We start from the raw sequence: 19,410 nt of genomic DNA, 5'->3' as shown, positions 1-19,410 counted from the left end.
CAGCTGTATTGTGGGGATAATAATAACACTGACTTTGTCTACCTCTCTGAATGTGGCACTAATTTGTCCAGAAGGGCGGTATATAAGGGTGGTATAAACAACGTTGTTGTTGTTGTTGTTGTTGTTGTTGTTGTTGTTAGCCTGTTCTTGTTCCTTAAGGCATAACAGTATATGGGGGAAAAACAAGAAATAGAGTACAGCTCTCTCATCAAACTATGATACCTTGTATTTTGGGGGAAAGCAATCATGGTTAAATGATATAAAACTGATATTTATTTGATGTATTTATAGGCCACCTTTCTCCCCAGTGGAGACAGACCTAAGGTAGCTTACATAATTCTCCTCTCTTCAATTTTCTCCCCACAATAGGTTAGGCTTGAGTGTATGTGACTGGCTGAAGGTCACACTGCAAGCTTTATGGCAGAGTAGTGATTTGAACCTGGTTCTCCCAGAACCTAGTCCATCACTCCCTGCACTACATCACACTGCTATAGGTTTATTGTGTCAGTATGCCCCAATTTAAGTAGCATGAATTTAAGAGTTGTCAACTTTCTGGTGAGGCCTATTCTCTTGGAACTACAACTGATCTTCAGACTACAGAGATCAGTTGTATGGATAAAATGGCAGAACCAACGGGTGGAATCTATAACATTACATCTCTGTCGACTTTCCTCCCCAAACTCCATTCCATAGGCACCTCCCCCAAATCTCTAGGAATTTTTCAAGACAGAGTTGGCAAGACGACACAAACTAAGATTATAACTATAAGACTAATGGTGGGGGAGGGGGATCTGAGACTTGTTTGATCTTTTTTCAAATGTTTGGAAAATATCTAGCATCTAGCTGCACATAATGTATCCAATTCCTTAATTGTAAGGATGCTAAATATATAGAAAGGGTACTGTTGTGAAATTTTGCAGAAAGGCTGAGGCACTACCATCGGTGGGAAAAATGTGAAGTAAATAATTCAGCCTAATTGCATCCATCTGAGTTGATGCTAAGTACATTTTCTTCGTTATATATTTACAGAATACACTGGGGATAGTTGAATGCTAACCTATTTCAATTATTTTAACTTTGCAGTCCACTCATATTGCCCGAGCCAGCTTCCAGGTTGATGCTTTTGGATCTTCCTTCATCTTGGATGTAGAATTAAACCAGTAAGTATATGAATATTGTTATTAGAACAGTACCCTTGTATTCTTAAGGTAGTATACAATATCTTTTGACATGTTTCTAATATGGCACCAGTCTTACTGGAATTTTACATGACTCCTGAGCTGTTGATGTAGGGTAATCAAGAATTGACTTCTGGTGGTGACCAGGTAGGGAAATTTTGTGAAAGAAAAAAAAAGTCAAACATTGTTATGTGTAGGCAAGCAGGTTAGTAGGTTCTCAATTTGAGAAGGTAGAAAATACATATTATAAATGCATTATATTCCTTTCAGGGATCCTATTATATAAAAAACTATGCGTGTTCCAGACAACTCACTTCCTGCTCTGGTGCACCACCAGAGGGCGCTGCCATGGAGGGAAGACTAAGCGAGGCAGCCTGTCCTTCCAGAAGAGTGTGCTGTGGCGGGAGGCCAGGCTGGGATTAGGCATGGAGTAGGCAGAAATGCCTGCCCCCTGCCTTCACGCAACTGGGATCAGGAGTAGAGCAGGTGGCAATGCCCACTCCACGCCTACACCCAGCTGGGATCAGAAGTGGAGCAGGTGGCAATGCCTGCCCTTTGCCTTCAACCAGCTGGGATCAGGAGCAGTGCTGGTTGCAGTGCCCGCCCCCAGACTTCACGCAGCTGGGATCAGGTGCGGAGCATGGGGCAATGCCCACCCCCTTTCACCCAGCCAGGATCAGTCATGGAGGAGGAGGAGGCAATGCCCTCTTGCCCTCCCCTTTCTAGAGCCAGTTCTATTTTTTCCCACAACGAGCTTTGTTGCTAGTTTGAATATAAGCCTAACAGGTGAATGGTTGCTTAAGAAAAGACTTTGTTTCTTTACGTGTATTTGTCAAAGCTGTTGTCATTGAGGCATCTATGTTAGTAAAAAAACACGGAGGAATAGTGTTCTTGAACTGAGAGCATGCATTCAGCCTTTGGCTTTAATCCAATACAGAGGGCAAGTAGAACCCTATGCACACAAAGGACTGTTATTTGTGTAACCAGTTTGCACTTCCCCCTTTGCGATGCGTAAATATCTTTTAAACTCTTCCCCTAAATAGGTTATTGGGGTAGGGGGTGTGTATTTGCCCCTCCCATTTATTTAGTAGCCTTGCTGCTATAAAAATTTAAGTGTAAAAAGAGTATAACCATGGCTGGTTCCATGCCCCTTCTAACCTCATCCGACCCACCGATTTCCCACCTGCTAGTAGAGAGCGAGCCATGGTACAAGGGATGTGGTTGGGGCAGAGTCCAGCTGCATTCTCCTTCACGGTTGCAGGTTTGAAAGAGACAGGAAAGTGCTAGAGGTTGCCCTCAGGCCATCGCTTGGGATTGTTGCTGTTATGATAAATAACATTTAAGTTCAGCTCTCTGCATCTGAGCACTTCTGTCTATCTAGGTTGGGGGCCTACATGTTTTGGGGATTCGTGCCTCACTCTGTGCTAGCCAGTATTCCAGAGAATGCTGTGTCTTGTCATGTATAGGATTGGCTCCTATAACTCTTCCACCGAGGTTTCCTCCCACAGAGAAAGGTATCCATCAACAAAGACTGTTCTTTACCAGAGGAAACATCTTTTCATCAGAAAAAGTCATCATCCGTTGAAGTAAATCTTTCTCTGTTGAAGGAAAACTTGGTAAAAAGAAAGTGTTCAAATCCAGCTTAGCAGAATGGAGTCATAGAAACTATCCCAATAATGAGGGAGGAAGGAAAGAGAGAGCAGGAGGAAACAGCCCTGTGTTCCTCCATAGCAGCTTCACTCATCTGAACAGGGTCTCTTGCAGCTGCCAGCCTGCACATGGGCAAAATGAACAGCAGCCTGTACATGAGCTTTCTCTGTGGTGGCCCCTACGCTGTGGAATGGCCTGCCTGAGGAGGTCAGGAGAGTCCCCACTCTCCTAGCTTTCCGCAAATGATGCAAAACCAAATTATTCAAAAAGGCTTTTGTACTGTAGGGAGGGGCTCTCAGATGCTTTGCTAGTGACTTAAGGACCATAGACTTCACCACTATGTTCATTGGTTGTTGTGGGTTTTCCGGGCTGTATTGCCGTGGTCTTGGCATTGTAGTTCCTGACATTTGACACTCAGTGACACTGAGAGATCTCTGTCTTTTGGTGCTACTCCTCTGAAGATGCCAGCCACAGCTGCTGGCGAAACGTCAGGAACTACAATGCCAAGACCACGGCAATACAGCCCGGAAAACCCACAACAACCATCGTTTTCCAGCCATGAAAGCCTTTGACAATACATCACTATGTTCATTGTCTGTTTTCTGTGCAGTCCCACATGGGACTGTGCACGTGTAGGCCTGCCGATACGGTAAGGTTTCCAAGCTAAAATCTGCTAGGGGGCGTTTGCCTACCCAGTGCACTTGCATGGCATTTCCCGGTGAATACACCACCAGCAGGCGGTGCCCTTTCCACCCTCAGGTCATTCTTCGCCACCGGCTAGGAAGGTTCATGCTTTTCATCTGCTTCATTCTGAAAGTGAAAGAAAAATAAAGATGTGTTAAAATGGCTGATAAAGCTTTATTTAAATGCTGTTCTACTTGCCCTACTAAAATGACCAGAGCGGATGGCCATTCTGTCTGTCTGGAGTGCTAAGGGGAAGTGCATAACGTTCAGACTTACGAACGTTGCTGCAAATTCACCCCAAAGGCAAGGGCCGAGAGGGCCACTAGGCTGAAGGCACTTCTCTGGGAGAAAGCTATGAGAGCCTCTGATATTCCGAAGACCTCTTTTCCCTTCAGTGGGTAGCGGAGATCTGATAGTCCCACAAGCGCGAACTTCAACCTCAACAATCACATTCCCCACTCAGAGTCAGTGCCCCTCGAGCCACTCGGCTGCCTTGGTTGCGATGACTTTGGATCCGTCTCATACTCGACACCGATCACTTGAGACCCAAAGTCTCACTGGGGTCCCTTGGATCTGACATCCTCCTACTAAGTCACCTTTGAGATCGGAGCCTGCGAGGCTTGGATAACGAAGTCGAAGAAGAAACACCCGGAGTTGACTTCTACCAGACTGCATTGGATCCGAAGAGCTTGACTTCGAAGTACACGGACCCAAGATGCTTGGAACTGAAGCAGTTGGACCTGAAGGACTCGGATCCGAGACCACATTCTCAGACAAGATCTACACCAGAGGGCATTAGCCGAACGCTTGCTGAGGTAGTCGAGTCTCCAAAGAAGAAGGCTAAATCCAAATCTAAACATGTAGCGAAGCATGTTGAACAGCCTGATGTCATTGTTATTGACAAGTCTTGGATCCCTTGTCTTCTCTCCAGATTCTCCTCTTACATTTCCGCAGAGGAGGGTGAAATAGAAGAAGGGTTCACTGCTGAACTGCCTTGGATGGGTGAATATGATGAAAGATGCCTTTGTTGTGCACATGAGTGCAGAGATTGGCCACAGCACACCTCTCAGCCTAGACAAGGGCTGGAGGAGATCATATAGGAGCCAATCTGTGACATCGGCCTTTGAAGGTTTTGACAGCCAACAGGGACTGGGGATGCAGTATGAAAACCCTCATTCATCGGCTTCTTACCAGACTTTCGAACAGGAAGACAAAAGCCCCAGTCCTGCTTCTGATCCAGCACCGGATGAAGCTATTATGAGAACTGGCCAGATTTATCCCACAGAAGGCTATTGCCTTTACACAGAACAGACATTTCGTGGGCTGGGCCAGCCCAAACAGAGTTGTCAAAGTCCAGTCCAAAGTCAGCACATGAGTCCCAAGCCAGAGGTGAGTCCAAAATCCAAAAGCCAAGTCAGGAGGTCTGAAGGTCAGTTACCGGTAAGATTAGGCCTAGGTGCAGACAGAGACAGGGCACAGTCCAATGCTACAGGAGCAAGGCAAGGTTCAAGGGAGTGGTCACAGCAGTAGCAAGAATGCAACACATTGCTTCCATGTCTGGCAGTTCCTCTAGGTGTGGTTTGCAGCCAGCTGCTTGGGTTCTATCCTGATGCTACTGATCATCGCTATCCGTAAGCAGCTGACGTCGGCCCAGGAGGTGAGCTCTGCATCGTCTCTCCTGCAGTTCCACTCTCTGCCTTTGTCTGCAGCACTCTGGCTGTGGGCGAACCTGGGGGAGGGGTGGAGGTGGAAGCCCCTGGCTGGGCTTCAGTGTGGTGTTGGAAGTCCTTAGCTGAGCTTCCTCTGTGGTGTTGGAGCTGGAGGTGCTGTGGCTCTGCCTCAGCTGCTGGCTGTGGACTCTGATTAGCCAGCAGCTTTTCTTGATCGCTGGCTTCTGCTGAGTCAGGGCTGGCTACACGAGGCTCCTCTCCTCCTGTGGAGTCCTCACTTTCACTGAGCCCAGATTGGCCCATGACAAGATGGTCAGGATGGCTCGGTCCCTTGACATGGAAATAATCTGCTGTGGACCCAAAACCAAAAGATAAAGCCCTTCAATACCTCTACTCTGGAACTGCAACTAATACAGCCTTTCCTATCATTGAAGGGTATGTGGAGCTTATTAACTCCATCTGTGAGAAGCCAGCCTCAGCTCATGCCACCACCAAGAAGTCCGAAGGGTTGTATAAAACCAGGGAGGACATTTGCCCATTTTTGTTTGGCCACTCCCTGCCGTCATCTTTGATGACTGAAGAAATGCAAGCCAAGCAGTGTCAGGGCTCCCGTATCTCTCTTGCCGACAAAGAGAGCAGGAAGTTGGGCACTATGGGCAGAAAATTGTATTCCTCATCTGCCTTAAACATCAAGATTGCTAATTATAGTGCCATTATGGGAGCCTATCAAGTGTTCATCTGGAACCACATGTCCACCTTCGTTAAGAAACTGCCTGAAGACCAGAGAACATTCACTTATGTCATACTAGAAGAAGCCCTTAAGTTGTCCTAGCAACAGATTAATGCAGGAAGGAACTCTGTTGACACATCTGCCAAGGCTCTAGTATCGTCCATCACTCTCTAAAGACACGCTTGGCTACTCACTACTGGCTTACCACTAAAAACAAGGGCTAAAGTTGAGGATTTCCCCTTTGAGAGGCAAATGCTATTTTCTGCCAAGACAGATGAAAATCTGTCGCAGAAGAAAAAAAGATAGGCAAACAGCCCGCTCCTATAGTGTGCTTCCCCAGAAACAATAGTCCATACAGTGGTATTCCTATTGTTCCTAGCAGCCTTACAGAGATAGACAATACTGCTATCAGCTGTTTCCTACCTACCAGCAGTATAGACAGCCCCAATCACATCAAGGGTACTTCCAACGTAGGAGATCAACTACTAGATCTCGCCAAGGGCAACAAGCCCCTCTGTCCAAGGAGGCACAGAGTTCTCAGAAACAGTTCTAAGTAGGTGTGGAACAGCTAACTGTTTTTGGGAACAGGCTGCCTAACTATTATTCAGAGTGGCCAAATATAACCACTGATTCATGGTTGTTACAAGTTGTGTTATTTGGTTATAAAATTGAATTTTACTGTTACCTGACTGAGAGTCTTCCTGATTTCTCACAAGATACCTCTTCTGATAGTTTACTTGGGGAACTGACTGAATTGGAAAAGAAAGGTGCTATTCTACCAGTACCTATGCATGAACCCCTTCAGGGTTTCTACTCCAAAATGTTTCTGGTGGATAAGAAGGATGGGGGATGTCAGGCCCATCTTGGATCTTAGAGGCCTGAACAAGTTTATACACACCCAAAAATTCAGGATGGTAACACTTAATATGGTGTTACAATTACTCCCCTTTGATACCTGATAGCGTTTGATAATGCTCTGCGTACATGAAGTGTGTATAGGGTCCTCCACTCCCTCTTTCAGTGAGAGCACACCCACCTCCAGGTAAGAAGCTTGTTAATCTCCCATGTGGGACTGCACAAAAGACGGACAATGAAAACAGAGTTGCACTTACCGTAACTGCTGTTCATTGACGTTTTCTGTGCAGGCACACATAACCTCCCTCCTGTCCCACTGTGCCTGAACTATACTTACCTTGGACCGGCAACTCAGGAAAACTAAGGGTGGAAGGGGCGCTGCCTCCTGGTGGTGTGTTTGGCATGAAATACTGCGCATGCACACTGGGTAGGCAAGCACCTCCTAATGGGTTTTAGCTTTGAAACCTTGCCGTACTGGCAGGCCTGCGCATGTGCAGTCCCATGTGTGCCTTCACAGAAGATGTCAGTGAACAACAGTTACGGTAAGTGCAGCTCTGTTTTGCCTTACCTACTACCTGTTGTCTTAAATATGTGTTCCTATGAGCCACTTGTGCTTCATGTGGTCTAATGTCATCCCTAGAATTGCTTATGTTCTATTTCACTCAACTCTACTCTGCATGGATTCTTACTAATGCTATGTCTTTGTGAACTTGTATCCATTTACCCTATGGCATTGTTTATGGAAGTGTCCTTGAAACTGACTGTACTAATCTCACACTGTATAATCCGCCTTGAGTCTCAGTGAGAAAGGCGGACTATAAATGACATTAAATAAACAAACAAACAAACAAACAAACAAACAAACAAATAAATAAATAAGGAGAAAGGAGAATATTTCTTACTTTTGTTGTGTCTTGTAAATATGCTTCAGAAGCCAAAAGTCTAGACAGGCGTAGGTTGAGGGTGTTTTCTTTTAAAAACACAGCTTATCTCTATACTATATGAATTGGAAAAATAAAAAAGTCAGAGCGTTGCAAGTTGACTCTTTTAAAAATTGCACCTATCTTTATCGTAAAAAGAACAACACAACAATACATGGTGAGTACTTGTAGTGTTAATCTCTGAAAAAATTCTCGTGATTTTAAGTATAAAATGGGATAACAAAAATTTACAAAATGGGATAAATTAGTTATGGAAGAATTTACATGACAAATGAAGCATGTCAAAAAATCTGGAGCATCTCACATGGTTTCCATTCCCAACTTTTTTTTCTTATCGATAACTATATTTTGTATTGTTTTTATTTTTGGTAACCCCATATGAAAATCCTTCGATAAAAACATATTTAAAATATAAATCGTAAATTCTGATTTCTTAGCAGCCTAAAAGTTAACAGTTTGGCTTGGTGCCATCTTGACCAAAGAAATCTTTGGTGGCTAGGTGGCTGCTCCATACAGTGAACTTTGGTTCGAACTTCCACTTTAGACTGTAGTAGTAAACTTCTGACTGAAACATGATGGTTTATTCTGCATAATAAAAATTCTGAATATTCCTTGCTAAGTTTTATTTATTTATTTATTAAAATATTTATTTAAATATTAAAATATTTATTTATTTTATTTATTTATTTCACATTTCCATTCCGCCCTCCTCAAGAGCGGGCTCAGTCATCGTTGCTTTATGTAGCTAAATTATTTTTAAAATATCAGTTAATTGTATTTTGCTTGGGATGAAATGAAGGAAATAAAACTCAGTATGACTGGTGTATCATTTTTTTTCTTTGAAGAGTGAAGCCTTTGTAAATAATACATAACACAAATACATTAGCTTATGACTACTTGAGAAAGCTATTAAGGTAACATTTGAAAACCATTTAGAAACATTCTTTATCAAATATAAGCTATATCTTGAAAAAGAATGAAACACCATTCCTTGCTTGGTATAAAATGACATAGCTGTTGGTTGAAGTGGTACAGATTATATTTTGCATCAGTTGAGAGAGATGGCCGCTCCTTTGAAGACTGCAGTTTCTCGTTTTAATGTAGGACATGTGCAAAGCTGAGCAAAGGGCGGGCCTTTTATCATAAATGCATTTTTACATGTGTGCAGCAGGTGGTGATTGTGGGTGTTCTGCAGCGGGTTGCAGATGTGCTGCTGCTATTGCTAGAGAGAGAGATGCTATTACTTGCAAATAACCAGATGTTTGTGAAGGGGTTTAATTAGATTGCAACTTCACTGGACACCCGCTACATCTGGAATCCAGAATAAATTGGCCTAGTTGACATGTGGAACAAATTGAACTGATGGAGCTGAGAGAAATAATATTGTGGTACTTGAACAGCTCAAGAGCACCTCTTCTAATGGTGAGAAGAGAGGCAGTGTTGTTTAGTGGCTAGGGTGATGGACTAGGATTTGGTGACCCAGGTTCGATTCTCTGATCTGCCAGGGAAGTTTGCTGGGTGACTTTGGGCTAGTTACAAACTCTTAGCTTAATCTACCTCCCAGGGTGGTTGTGAGTAAAAAAATGGAGGAGAGGTGAATGATGTAAGACGCTTTGGGTTCCCAGTGGAGACAAAGGCAGGGTATAAATTAAGTAAAATAAAAAATAAATAATCATGGACTGAGGTGACAAGTTGCTGGCCTTTTAGTGAAATCCTGAAGTCCATTGACTAAAATAATGTGTCTGACTGCCTAATGATAGGGCTGACCCTGCAGTGGAAGCAAAGTAAAAATCTTGCCTGCTCGTCCTGTGGGTGGATGGGTAAGAGTTTTCCTTTCTGACACTGCTGTTGGGAATCCCATCTGTATCGGGTTGTTGCGTGTCATTTGACAAATCGTTTCAGGTAACAACTTGGAGCACAGTTCATTGAGACTGTGCGCAGATTCCCCTTCAAATATATGTGAAATGCTGAAACCTCAAAATTTAGTAACTTTGTATGAGAAAATCCTACAAACTTCTTATTTAAAAAAAAAATACTCAAACATTTGGAAAGCCAAGTGTTCACTTTTTATTTTAATGAAGAAACACGCTGATAAATTCTGGCTTAATTTTCCTTGGCACATAGCCTGTAATGCTTATGTTGAAGTGTTGTATAAACTGTAAATGTAAAACATATTTTCATTTTGCCCTGAATCACGGAGACTCTCAATAAAAAAGAGCAGCAGCACACAGTAGTGGACAACTGTGGGTGTGATAGCTGGCCATTTTGGCCAGTGTTTAAACCTAGATCAAGGACACTTAGATTTGAATCTCAGCTCTTCCTTGGTTTCCTAAGATAGTCTTGAGTAAATAGTTCTCTAAGGCTCAAACTGGAGGTGACAAAGAACCTGAATCTGTCATGAAGATCGAAGATCTTGAATGGTATAGAAATCTCCACTATTATCTTCATGCTTCTGAGTTTCAATCACCTTTTTTTTCTTAGATAAGGGTGAATGAATCTTAAGTAAGATTGATTTGCTAATTGGTCTTGTCGCTTGTCACTAATACTACTATTCTATAGATTTTCACTTTATCTGTTTTGTATTATTCCCTGGGGTAAGCAAGGGAGCAACTGTCTAATTAAAGCTTTGAAATAATTAACTTGTCTGTGTAACTCTTTTCAAAGAAGGTTCTGAGCAACCCAGGTGAGTAAAGTGTGTGTTAGGAGCTAGGTGGGATAAAGATGTGAAGGCTCAGAAAAATTGGGGGGGGAGACTTTTCCCAAAGACCTTTTTCTTCCAGTTTTTCCAGTTGAATTTTGGTGAGCACTACAATGAAACATTATCTCTTTCAGAATGAGTGAAGTTGCTTCTTAAGGCTTCTTTACACTTAGAATATATATTTATTTAAAAGGAAGATGGCCATGAATGTCATGAGCTTGAGTTGATGAAGAAGAGCATTGATGATTATATATACTGCAGGGTTCTTGCTTTCTGTGGCATGAGTTAGCTTGCATTTCATTTTCACACCTTGTTATTTCAAAGCAAGAAGTGAGAGATTTGACCTTTAGGTGATATTATATTATATCACTTGATAATCTGAAGCTATTTTAATGGAGCCAGCACACAAGTTCAGTCAGATGCTGGGTTGGCAGCTCTTGGCTGGTAATCCCTTGAAGCATTGGGAGACTGGAGACTTCTGAGATGGCACTTCCTAGTTTGGAACAAGAAGTGATATCATGAAGATCTAGGAATTCATAATCTCTACAATAAAACCATAGAGATTTTTGAAATTCTTAGTGTCATGATGTCACTTCCTGTTCCAAAACAAAGTGATTTCCAGATGCCAATCAATGTCATTTTCTTCCTGCCACTCCACTGAGTGATGATGGTAAGGAGCTTTGCTGGGAGGACCCATGCCAGAACTATGTAAGTGGCATCCCTGCAACATGGAGATTATTATTCCAAATATTGAAACAAAGTGTGTTTGCCAAATATGGAAAAGCATTCCTGGAATCAGAATAAGTAAACTTTAGCTTTATGTAATCATTTTCTATATGTGGTTTTTCGCTGTCTAATGTGATTGCTCTAAATAATATGCCTATATAATTCTGTTGAAGATTTTCTCTAGCTGTAAAAACAAGGAATATGTAGTGACTCTTTTCTTGATTTCCTGCTTCTTCTTGGAATCTCTTCACCTGTGGTAGAGGACAAAACTTTGTTGTTTCAGTACTACTGAAATTCAGTGCTTTTAGGACATTTATTCTGGCACAGGAGCAATTTTCTGCCATGAACACAAATCTCCAAGCATTTTTTGTTTTCAGCTGTAATACTTTTTTCTTTTCTTTAATGGACCAAAGAACCATTTCCCCCTATTTAGTACCAAGCTTCTCAGTATATCCTTCAATATTATAGCAATAGTTGTCTTATTCTCAAAACAATATTGCTCCTTGCCATCAAACTGATCTGACATTACTCATGAATCTGTTTTTCCTCAGATATTTCTTCTCTTTAAAATACACGTTTGCTTTATAATAAAGATTAATTTTGTTCCTAATGAAGTATTTCTTTTGAATTCCTATTTATAGTTGTGAACGTATATTATAGTTTTTAGCTAAGCTGATTCCGAGACACAGCTTTATTTTCTCTTACAGAAATCAGCTCTGTAGCAATCAGATCCCTAGCAGTAATCCTGCTTTGGTGTATTCTTAATAAATCAGAGGTTTAGTCGTACATCTTCGCCAGAATGAACTGTACTGGGGAATAAAAGCTTTTGGAAGTGTATACTGTATATAGTTGATTATGCTTGTACAGTTATATGTATTGATTATAAGTAAACAAGGACTTTATATTAGCCAATGCCTACTGCTGTTTGTTTAAATAGTTTGAATAATGTTTACTCTTTTTAAAGCTCCTTAGATAATGTACCATAATTAAGTTATAAAGAACAAACTCTGCCTGCAGGTTTGTGTTCTGAAAAGATGACATTTAAGTTTAGCAGAATAAGATGAATTGCATCACAAAATGTTATTTATAGATCATCTATATTAATTTCCTTGGACAAAGCATCTGCAAAGAATGTTAGTGCTTTTAATTTTTAAGTATGATGTGTTTGGGGGCTGAAAAGCAACTTTACTTTTACTTTTTTATTTCATACCCATTTTTAAAATATTAATTTATGCGAGTGAAAAACTGCAGCTCCCTTTTAAGCATGTTAGTGCAAGTAACAGCATAGCATCTGGATGGAATTTCTTTCTTTTGTTGCCAGTATTCTTGTAATGTAATAAAATATCCTGCAAATCAGCATTGTTTGTTTAGAAATTTCTTGTTGCTGTTCAAATGATCATATTGCTTTCTCTCTCTCTCTTTTTTTTAAAATGCACAGTTCCCCTGGAACTAAATAGAAATGTTTGCTATCTTTTTGGGGCTAGATCATGTGAATTTAAGCAGTAACTATTTATTTTGTTAGGATTGAGAAATGGGGTCTTGAATATAACTGTGGCAGTATTAAAGAGCAAGTGTAGCACTTATAAGACTAACAAAATTTGTGGTGGGGTATGAGCTTTTGTAAGTTACAGCAGATACCTGAAGCGATCTCTTAGTCAGATCTTAGAAGCTAAGCAGGGTCAGCCTTGGTTCGTAATTGGATGGGAGACTTCCAATGAAGATCAAAGTTGCAGTGGCAGGCAATGGCAAACCACCTCTGTTCGTCTCTTGCCATGAAACCCCCACCAGGGATCGCCATAAGTCAACTATGACTTAAGGGTACTCTCTGCTGCCGCATAGGTGCTTTTTTCTACAGTTACAGACAGACTAACATGGCTACTCATCTTGATCTATCTCTGTGGCAGTAGTGCAGCAGTTGGGGATGGCTAAGAATCGGTAGAATAATGAAATATGCCAGCTTGTAACCCTTCAGATGTTAATTGACATCTTAACTCTGTAAAAATTTCTAAGCCCTACTCAAGCCAGATGGTTTCTGTTTGTGGCCCTTCCTCCTGAAATGATAGCAATAGCCTTGCTGTATGTCCTTTTTTCATTGAGAGCTGCCACTATAATCCCAGCCAACTGGCACCATGTCATCTCCCTCAATCAGTCTTTGGGCCCTACATTGCTCAATAGACTTTTGGTTCTCTTTCTTATTATTTATTTATTTATTTATTGCTTTTTATTTATGTAATTTATGTAATTCATTTATGTAATTTATAGAGCCCCATGGCACAGAGTGGTAAGCTGCAGTACTGCAGTCAAAGCTCTGCTCCCAACCTGAGTTTGATCCTGGTGGAAGCCGGGTTCAGGTAGCTGGCTCAAGGTTGACTCAGCCTTCCATCCTTCCGAGTTTGGTAAAACGAGTATCCAGTTTCCTGATGGTAAAGTGTAGATGACTGGGGAAGGCAATGGCAAACCACCACATATAAATTTACCTAATTTATAGTCCACCTCTCACTGAGACTCAAACCGAATTACACAGTGTGAGATTAGAACAGTCAAGATCAAAAACATTTCCATAAACAATGTCATAGGGTAAATAAACACAAGTTTACAAAGACGTAACATTAGCAAGAATACAACATAGTGGGTGACGTCTGTGGTTCCTAACTCATTAGCGGATCATCTTAGATCCCCTTCCTACAATACAGCCCTCCTATCTAGGATTTCTCATTAGGTAACTGCCTTGTTATTCCAGTAGCTTCTCTTATCATTTTTCTGCCTCTGTTGTATGAATTCCATCGCTGGTTTATTAGACCTGTTGAAAAAGTCACATCACATACGTTTTTTAGATGTACAGAGAAGATATGTTTCAAGTACGCCTAAAGTGTGAATGAACACATATTCACAGACAGTTCATAAACTGTGAACACATATTCACAGACATGTGTATCATATGGGTACACTTGTATGAGAGCTGAGGATCATTTTTGAGTTAATGCTTGATGAGAGGTTTGTTGCTGTATAATTTTCACATGTGCAGGTAAGGCTGTGGGAGGGAAATAATTGGAATCATTGGGTAGGATCCAGACAATTTACACCAGTTCCCTCTTCTCACTGCAGACCCTTCCTTGTTATTCCTTAGAGTTTCTTACCCTCAGGAGCAGCATTACATGAAGATCAGCGGGTTGCATAAAGGGGGGGATTTAGGAAGGTTCACTGATGGAACATTTAGCCTGCATCTAATCTCCAGTGTGTACATAGTTTACAGCTGCACCCCGTAGAGATTCAGTGCATGTCTTCAGCTGAGTGGGTGGTTGTCAATGTGATATGATGCCACTATCCTCTTCAAATGTATCCAGATACTTTGTACAGATAGGGCATTGTGTAACAGCTGTCAAATATAAAAATCTCTAACGAAAATGAATTCACATTTCTGAAAATCAGGGTTCTTTCTAGATAATGATACCTGCTTGAAAACTCCTTTTTATGAAATGTCACTTGTGAAAAGTAGAAGTTTTAAGGACTTTTGTTGCATGTTCAGGGTTTGGGCCAGAATTTCATGAAAACTTCCATTAAAAAAGCAAAATTATTACAGCAACTACCATAAGGTTGCTTTCCCTCTTTAAAGTTTTGCTTTAAAATAGTTTAACTAGGACTGCATGACAGGTTAATTGTTCACTAAGGTTTGCCATTAGGCACTATTTATATTGAGGTTGGTTATGCCTGGACAAAAATCCCTGAGTGTATGGGCTGCATAAGTGCTAATACAGTGTGGATTTAACTGTGGATGATGCAAAGATAAAGGGAGAAATTCTGTTCTGGACTGTTTCCCCAAGCATTGAAATGCAGATATTTTATTGTTTGTGTGTTCCTGTACACATATGAATCACATCTTTCCATGGAAACAGTTGGAGATATTCCTTCATCTTGTAAGAAAGTTGCGTTTTTCTCCAAACACAAATTTCTAGATGTGTTGTTGGATCAATTCAATTCAGTTATCAAAAAAGGCAACAAACTGTAGTGAAATGAAAATAAGGTAGAAATAATGTGTGGATCCCATCCTCTGACGTTCTTTACTTTGCAAAAGATAAATCCCTATGTGACCCATTTTTTAAACAGCAATACTTAATTGTTGATCTCTGACCATTTTGTATTAGAAAAGATATAGTAGAATAGATGAAAGAAATAATTAAAGAATACTGAAATAATTAAAAAATTGAGAGCTGAAACTGTTTAAGGCAAGATGGAAAAGTGATTCATAAAATAGTTTAATAAGTGAATAAGTGTGTATGTTAATTACTCTCATTGACCTACTTTTTCATTTTTCAAGAACAAAGTATTAACATAAGCTGATACAAGCTAGCAATCCTAGTGTGTAACTATATAGAACCTTTATAGTTGCTTAGCAGAAAAGATGTAAAGCATATCCTTTTGTCTATTTTATAGTTTATACATGCTTTACATTTTGAAGTAGACGTTCACTTTTTTCAGGATACTCAAGAATTGTTTCAACACAGCAACTCATTCTGTATTGTAGCTGATATTTACAATAGTGAGCTATTAAGCATTATCTTAAAAGGTTTGTAGTAAAAATGTTTCTTCATGGGCCATCTTGGGGTAAGAATCAAATCAGTTATTGTGTATTAAGTAAACTTTAGGGTGCATTAGCACACTTTTGTTTTATACAATGACTAGAGGTTATTGCTTGCTTGCTGTACGTTTTAATATAATTATCATGGATTGCTTTACCTTACCATATCAGTGAATTTCTTAACAATGGAAGCCTATAATAAAGGAAATGTGCTAATTTTCAGCTCAGTATAAAATGTGAACAAGAAATACTTGTTCATTTTAAAATACTTTTTTTCAGAATTCCCCTCATTATGCTGATAGTAAGATTAAAGTGTACGCACTTTAGATGTAAGAAAAGTGGCGAGTAGAGATGGGCACGAACTGGGCTGGTTCATGGTTCGTGAACTGGCAGTTCATCAGAGCCCATTTCTGACCAACCACCATGAACTTTAGGCTGGTTCGTTTTTTGGTTCATCACTGCAGACACTGGCGCCGATCAATCAGTTTCCTAGGCAGCAGGGGATGGACTTCCTGCAGACCTTCTGCTAACCCGGAAATGGCCTTCTACTGGCCCGGAAGTGACCTTCTGCTGACCCAGAAGTGGCGATTTGCTGACCTGGATGTGATGTTTGCATGAACTAAATGAACTGGTTCACGAACTGGGACAGGTTCGTGAAAGTTCGTGGTTCATGAAATGTGACGAACTGCATGGTTCGCTTTCCCCCCCATTCATGCCCATCTCTAGTGGCAAGTTTAATTTTTCATTCTGCATATAGAGATAACACATTTAATGACAATTGTTACTAACTGAATTATGTCAGAATTATTGTTTTCAAAACAATAGAATCCATTTGCCTTTCTTACAATTCATATGATAAAAATAAAGGCTTAAATAACATTCAAAGAGTTACTCCACTGTTTTTAATTGAATGTGTATTCTTGGCCCGTGGGAAAAAGTTATGGCCTCCTAATAGATGTACAGTGTTGTTCAACATAAACTAATTTTTAAAAATTATTAAAATTTTAAAAGCCCCCCCCATTCCCCCGTGTGAAAGCAAAGGGAGTGAGGCAAGCCTCTGTCATGGCTGGAGAGACATGAGGGGAGCTGTCATAGTATCCAAGCTATAAGTTGCCCCAAGCTACAAAACTGCATTCATTTCATTGTACATTTGAAGAGAGACTTCCTCTGTCCATTAATTTTAATAATAGAAGATAATTCATATGAGATTCCTGTATCCTGAAGGGTGTATCTATACTAAAGACTTAAATTAATAGTCTCCCCAGTTTCATTTTAGAGAGAGGAGGCAGTTTGGGGGCAGTTTCCCAGTGATAGTTATTTGAACAGGAATTTCTGTTTACCCAGGCAATTGGAAAATGAAAATAAAACAGCTATGGATGCTAGAATATGCTTTTCATAACTGTCCAGTTCCCTTCCAAATACATTACTACATACCACCCCTTTTCATTAAAATCATAATATTTCAAATATATGGGTACCTTTAATTCTTGTTCTGGGCTTCTTGAAAGCTTGTAGCCTCAACTCTGCTAGCATCAGTTCCTTCTTTGTACTGGGTTGTTTTGGAAATCCTTGCAGCTAAGTTCCCTGGACCCCTCTGCTGCTGCTCATGTTTTTTTAGGTCATCCCACCCACCTCTACTCACTGTAAAGGATTTATGTGCCCTTACTCAAATATTATCTTGATGCCATTTCATGTCTAGGCTTTTCCCTTGAAAAGACACTCCTCCTGTATGAGTTTTTGATAATTCCAGGGACCCCTGTGGGCTGGTGCGCATTGAAATGTTTGACATAAATTGGGGTCCTCCAGAGCCAAACATTTCTCTCAGGCATGGTAATAATAATCTCCCTTCTTACTTTTCTTGCTTCTTCAACACTTCTTCCTCCAGCCTTGGATGTATTAAGTCCAAATGTGTTCTCGTTTTTCTTTCCATTAACGGCCAGGCATGGCCCTCTCAAGTGGTAGTTTGTGGTATGGTCCGGCACTTCAACAGATATGTTTCTAATTTTCCCTTCCCCATTTTCCTAATGCCTTCCTTAAAAGTCTGAACAGCTGTCTTTACTAATCCATTTTCAGCATCATAATAGGGCTCACTGATTGTGTTTGATGAGTCCATTCTTATTCTTATATAGGAATTCCTTAAAATGTGCCATTATCAACCACCATTACTGTGGGCAGGCCATATGCTACAAAAATTTGCCAGAGTTCTTAACATATGGCAGATGAGATTGAGTGCAACACATGTACGACAAGCCAGCCACTTGAAGTGGGTGTTCATGATGATTAAGAAGCTGCGACCTCCATATAAGAACTGGTAAGATCTAAGTGTAATCTGAACCATGGATCTCCTGGCCATTGCCAGGGGCTGAAGGAGGCCACTCCTGAGGTTCTCTGGTATATTTGGCATATGGAGCCTTGACCATTTTTTTTTCTAAACTCTTGTCCATTCTAGGCCACCACACACATAATTTGGGGACAATGACTTCATTAAATGCATGGATGGGCCTCATGGAGTTCCCAGAATACTCATTGTCTGCCCTGCCAGGCACTACAGCTGTAGTTTCCTATAACATCCATCCATTCAGTGTGCTTAGATCTTTGAAAGCTGACTGATATTCATATGCAGCCGCTGGCAAAACCAGATGTTGAAGTCTCATAGTTACTATTATAGGAATTCGCTTTTTTCATTCAAGAGTTCTGTTAAAGGTTTGTGATCTGTTAGGCTGGATAATGTCTTTCTATACAAGTATTGACCAAAAAGAATAGCTAACTCTTCCTTTTCCAGTTCTAGAAGCATAACTAGTAGGTCCCTTCCCACCAATTGCATGGAACAACACCACCCCTACTCCATAAGAGGAAGCTTCGCAAGATAGAATTAGTTCTGTTACTAGATCAAAATGTGTCAAAAGTGCTGTGTGGAGAAATTGTTTTGAAATCCTGGAATAAGCATTGTAGGAGTGGCCCATTCTGAGAAAGTTACAGGGGATTTTTTTTCTGTTGACATTTTACTGCCGTAAGTACAGATCCCATCACCAAAACTTACTCCTCTGTATAGGTTTGCAAGGCCATCTCTGCCTTTCATAATCTTTAAGTTCTTTGTGGCATTTATAACAACAACCACAACAACAACAACAACATTCAATTTATACACCACCCTTCAGGACAATTTACACCCACTCAGAGCGGTTGATGAAGTATGTTATTATCCACACAACAATCACCCTGTGAGGTGGGTGGGGCTGAGAGAGCTCTGGGAAGCTGTGACTGACCCAATTTCTGATATATATTGTAGCCTCTTGATTACTGTGGAAAAGACTACCTGTGTCTAAGTTAATGTAGTTGTTCAGTTCAATGGTGATGTTTATGGGCCCACTTCCTTCACTTTTGAACAAGTACATGGTGTTGATTACTACCTTTGAATCTTCCTCCCCTACCCTTCCAGGTTCAAGGCAGCTGTAGATGTCTCCGTTTCTCTGGCTTTCATTGAGTTTGTGGTTTGAGGAGCACTTCCTACTTTATATTTCCTGGTGAGCTGTCCCAATTTGTAGCACTTATGACAACATGTAGTTATGATGCTGGGAGGGACTCTGCCCATTGAAAACTCCCCTTCAGATTTGGGCTCACTTACTGGGGAATTTGAATATCTTTGAATATCTTCTTATGAATCTTACGAATTTGATTGCCTTGAGTCTCTTAAAGGTCTAG

General features: G+C 40.7%; 1 protein-coding gene across 1 annotated transcript in view; it reads left to right on the top strand.

Annotated features, from left to right (window-relative positions):
- The window catches only part of ADAM22 (ADAM metallopeptidase domain 22), a 160,044-nt gene that overhangs the window by 25,258 nt on the left and 115,376 nt on the right, over nt 1–19,410 (top strand). Inside the window, exon 3 of the mRNA XM_054991318.1 lies at nt 1,084–1,160. Within this exon, the coding sequence (XP_054847293.1) occupies nt 1,084–1,160 (77 nt within the window). The remainder of the gene's footprint in view (nt 1–1,083; nt 1,161–19,410) is intronic.

Source organism: Eublepharis macularius, chromosome 11, assembly GCF_028583425.1.
Source record: "Eublepharis macularius isolate TG4126 chromosome 11, MPM_Emac_v1.0, whole genome shotgun sequence".
Taxonomy (NCBI): domain Eukaryota; kingdom Metazoa; phylum Chordata; class Lepidosauria; order Squamata; family Eublepharidae; genus Eublepharis; species Eublepharis macularius.
This window is presented reverse-complemented; position numbering and strand designations above follow the sequence as displayed.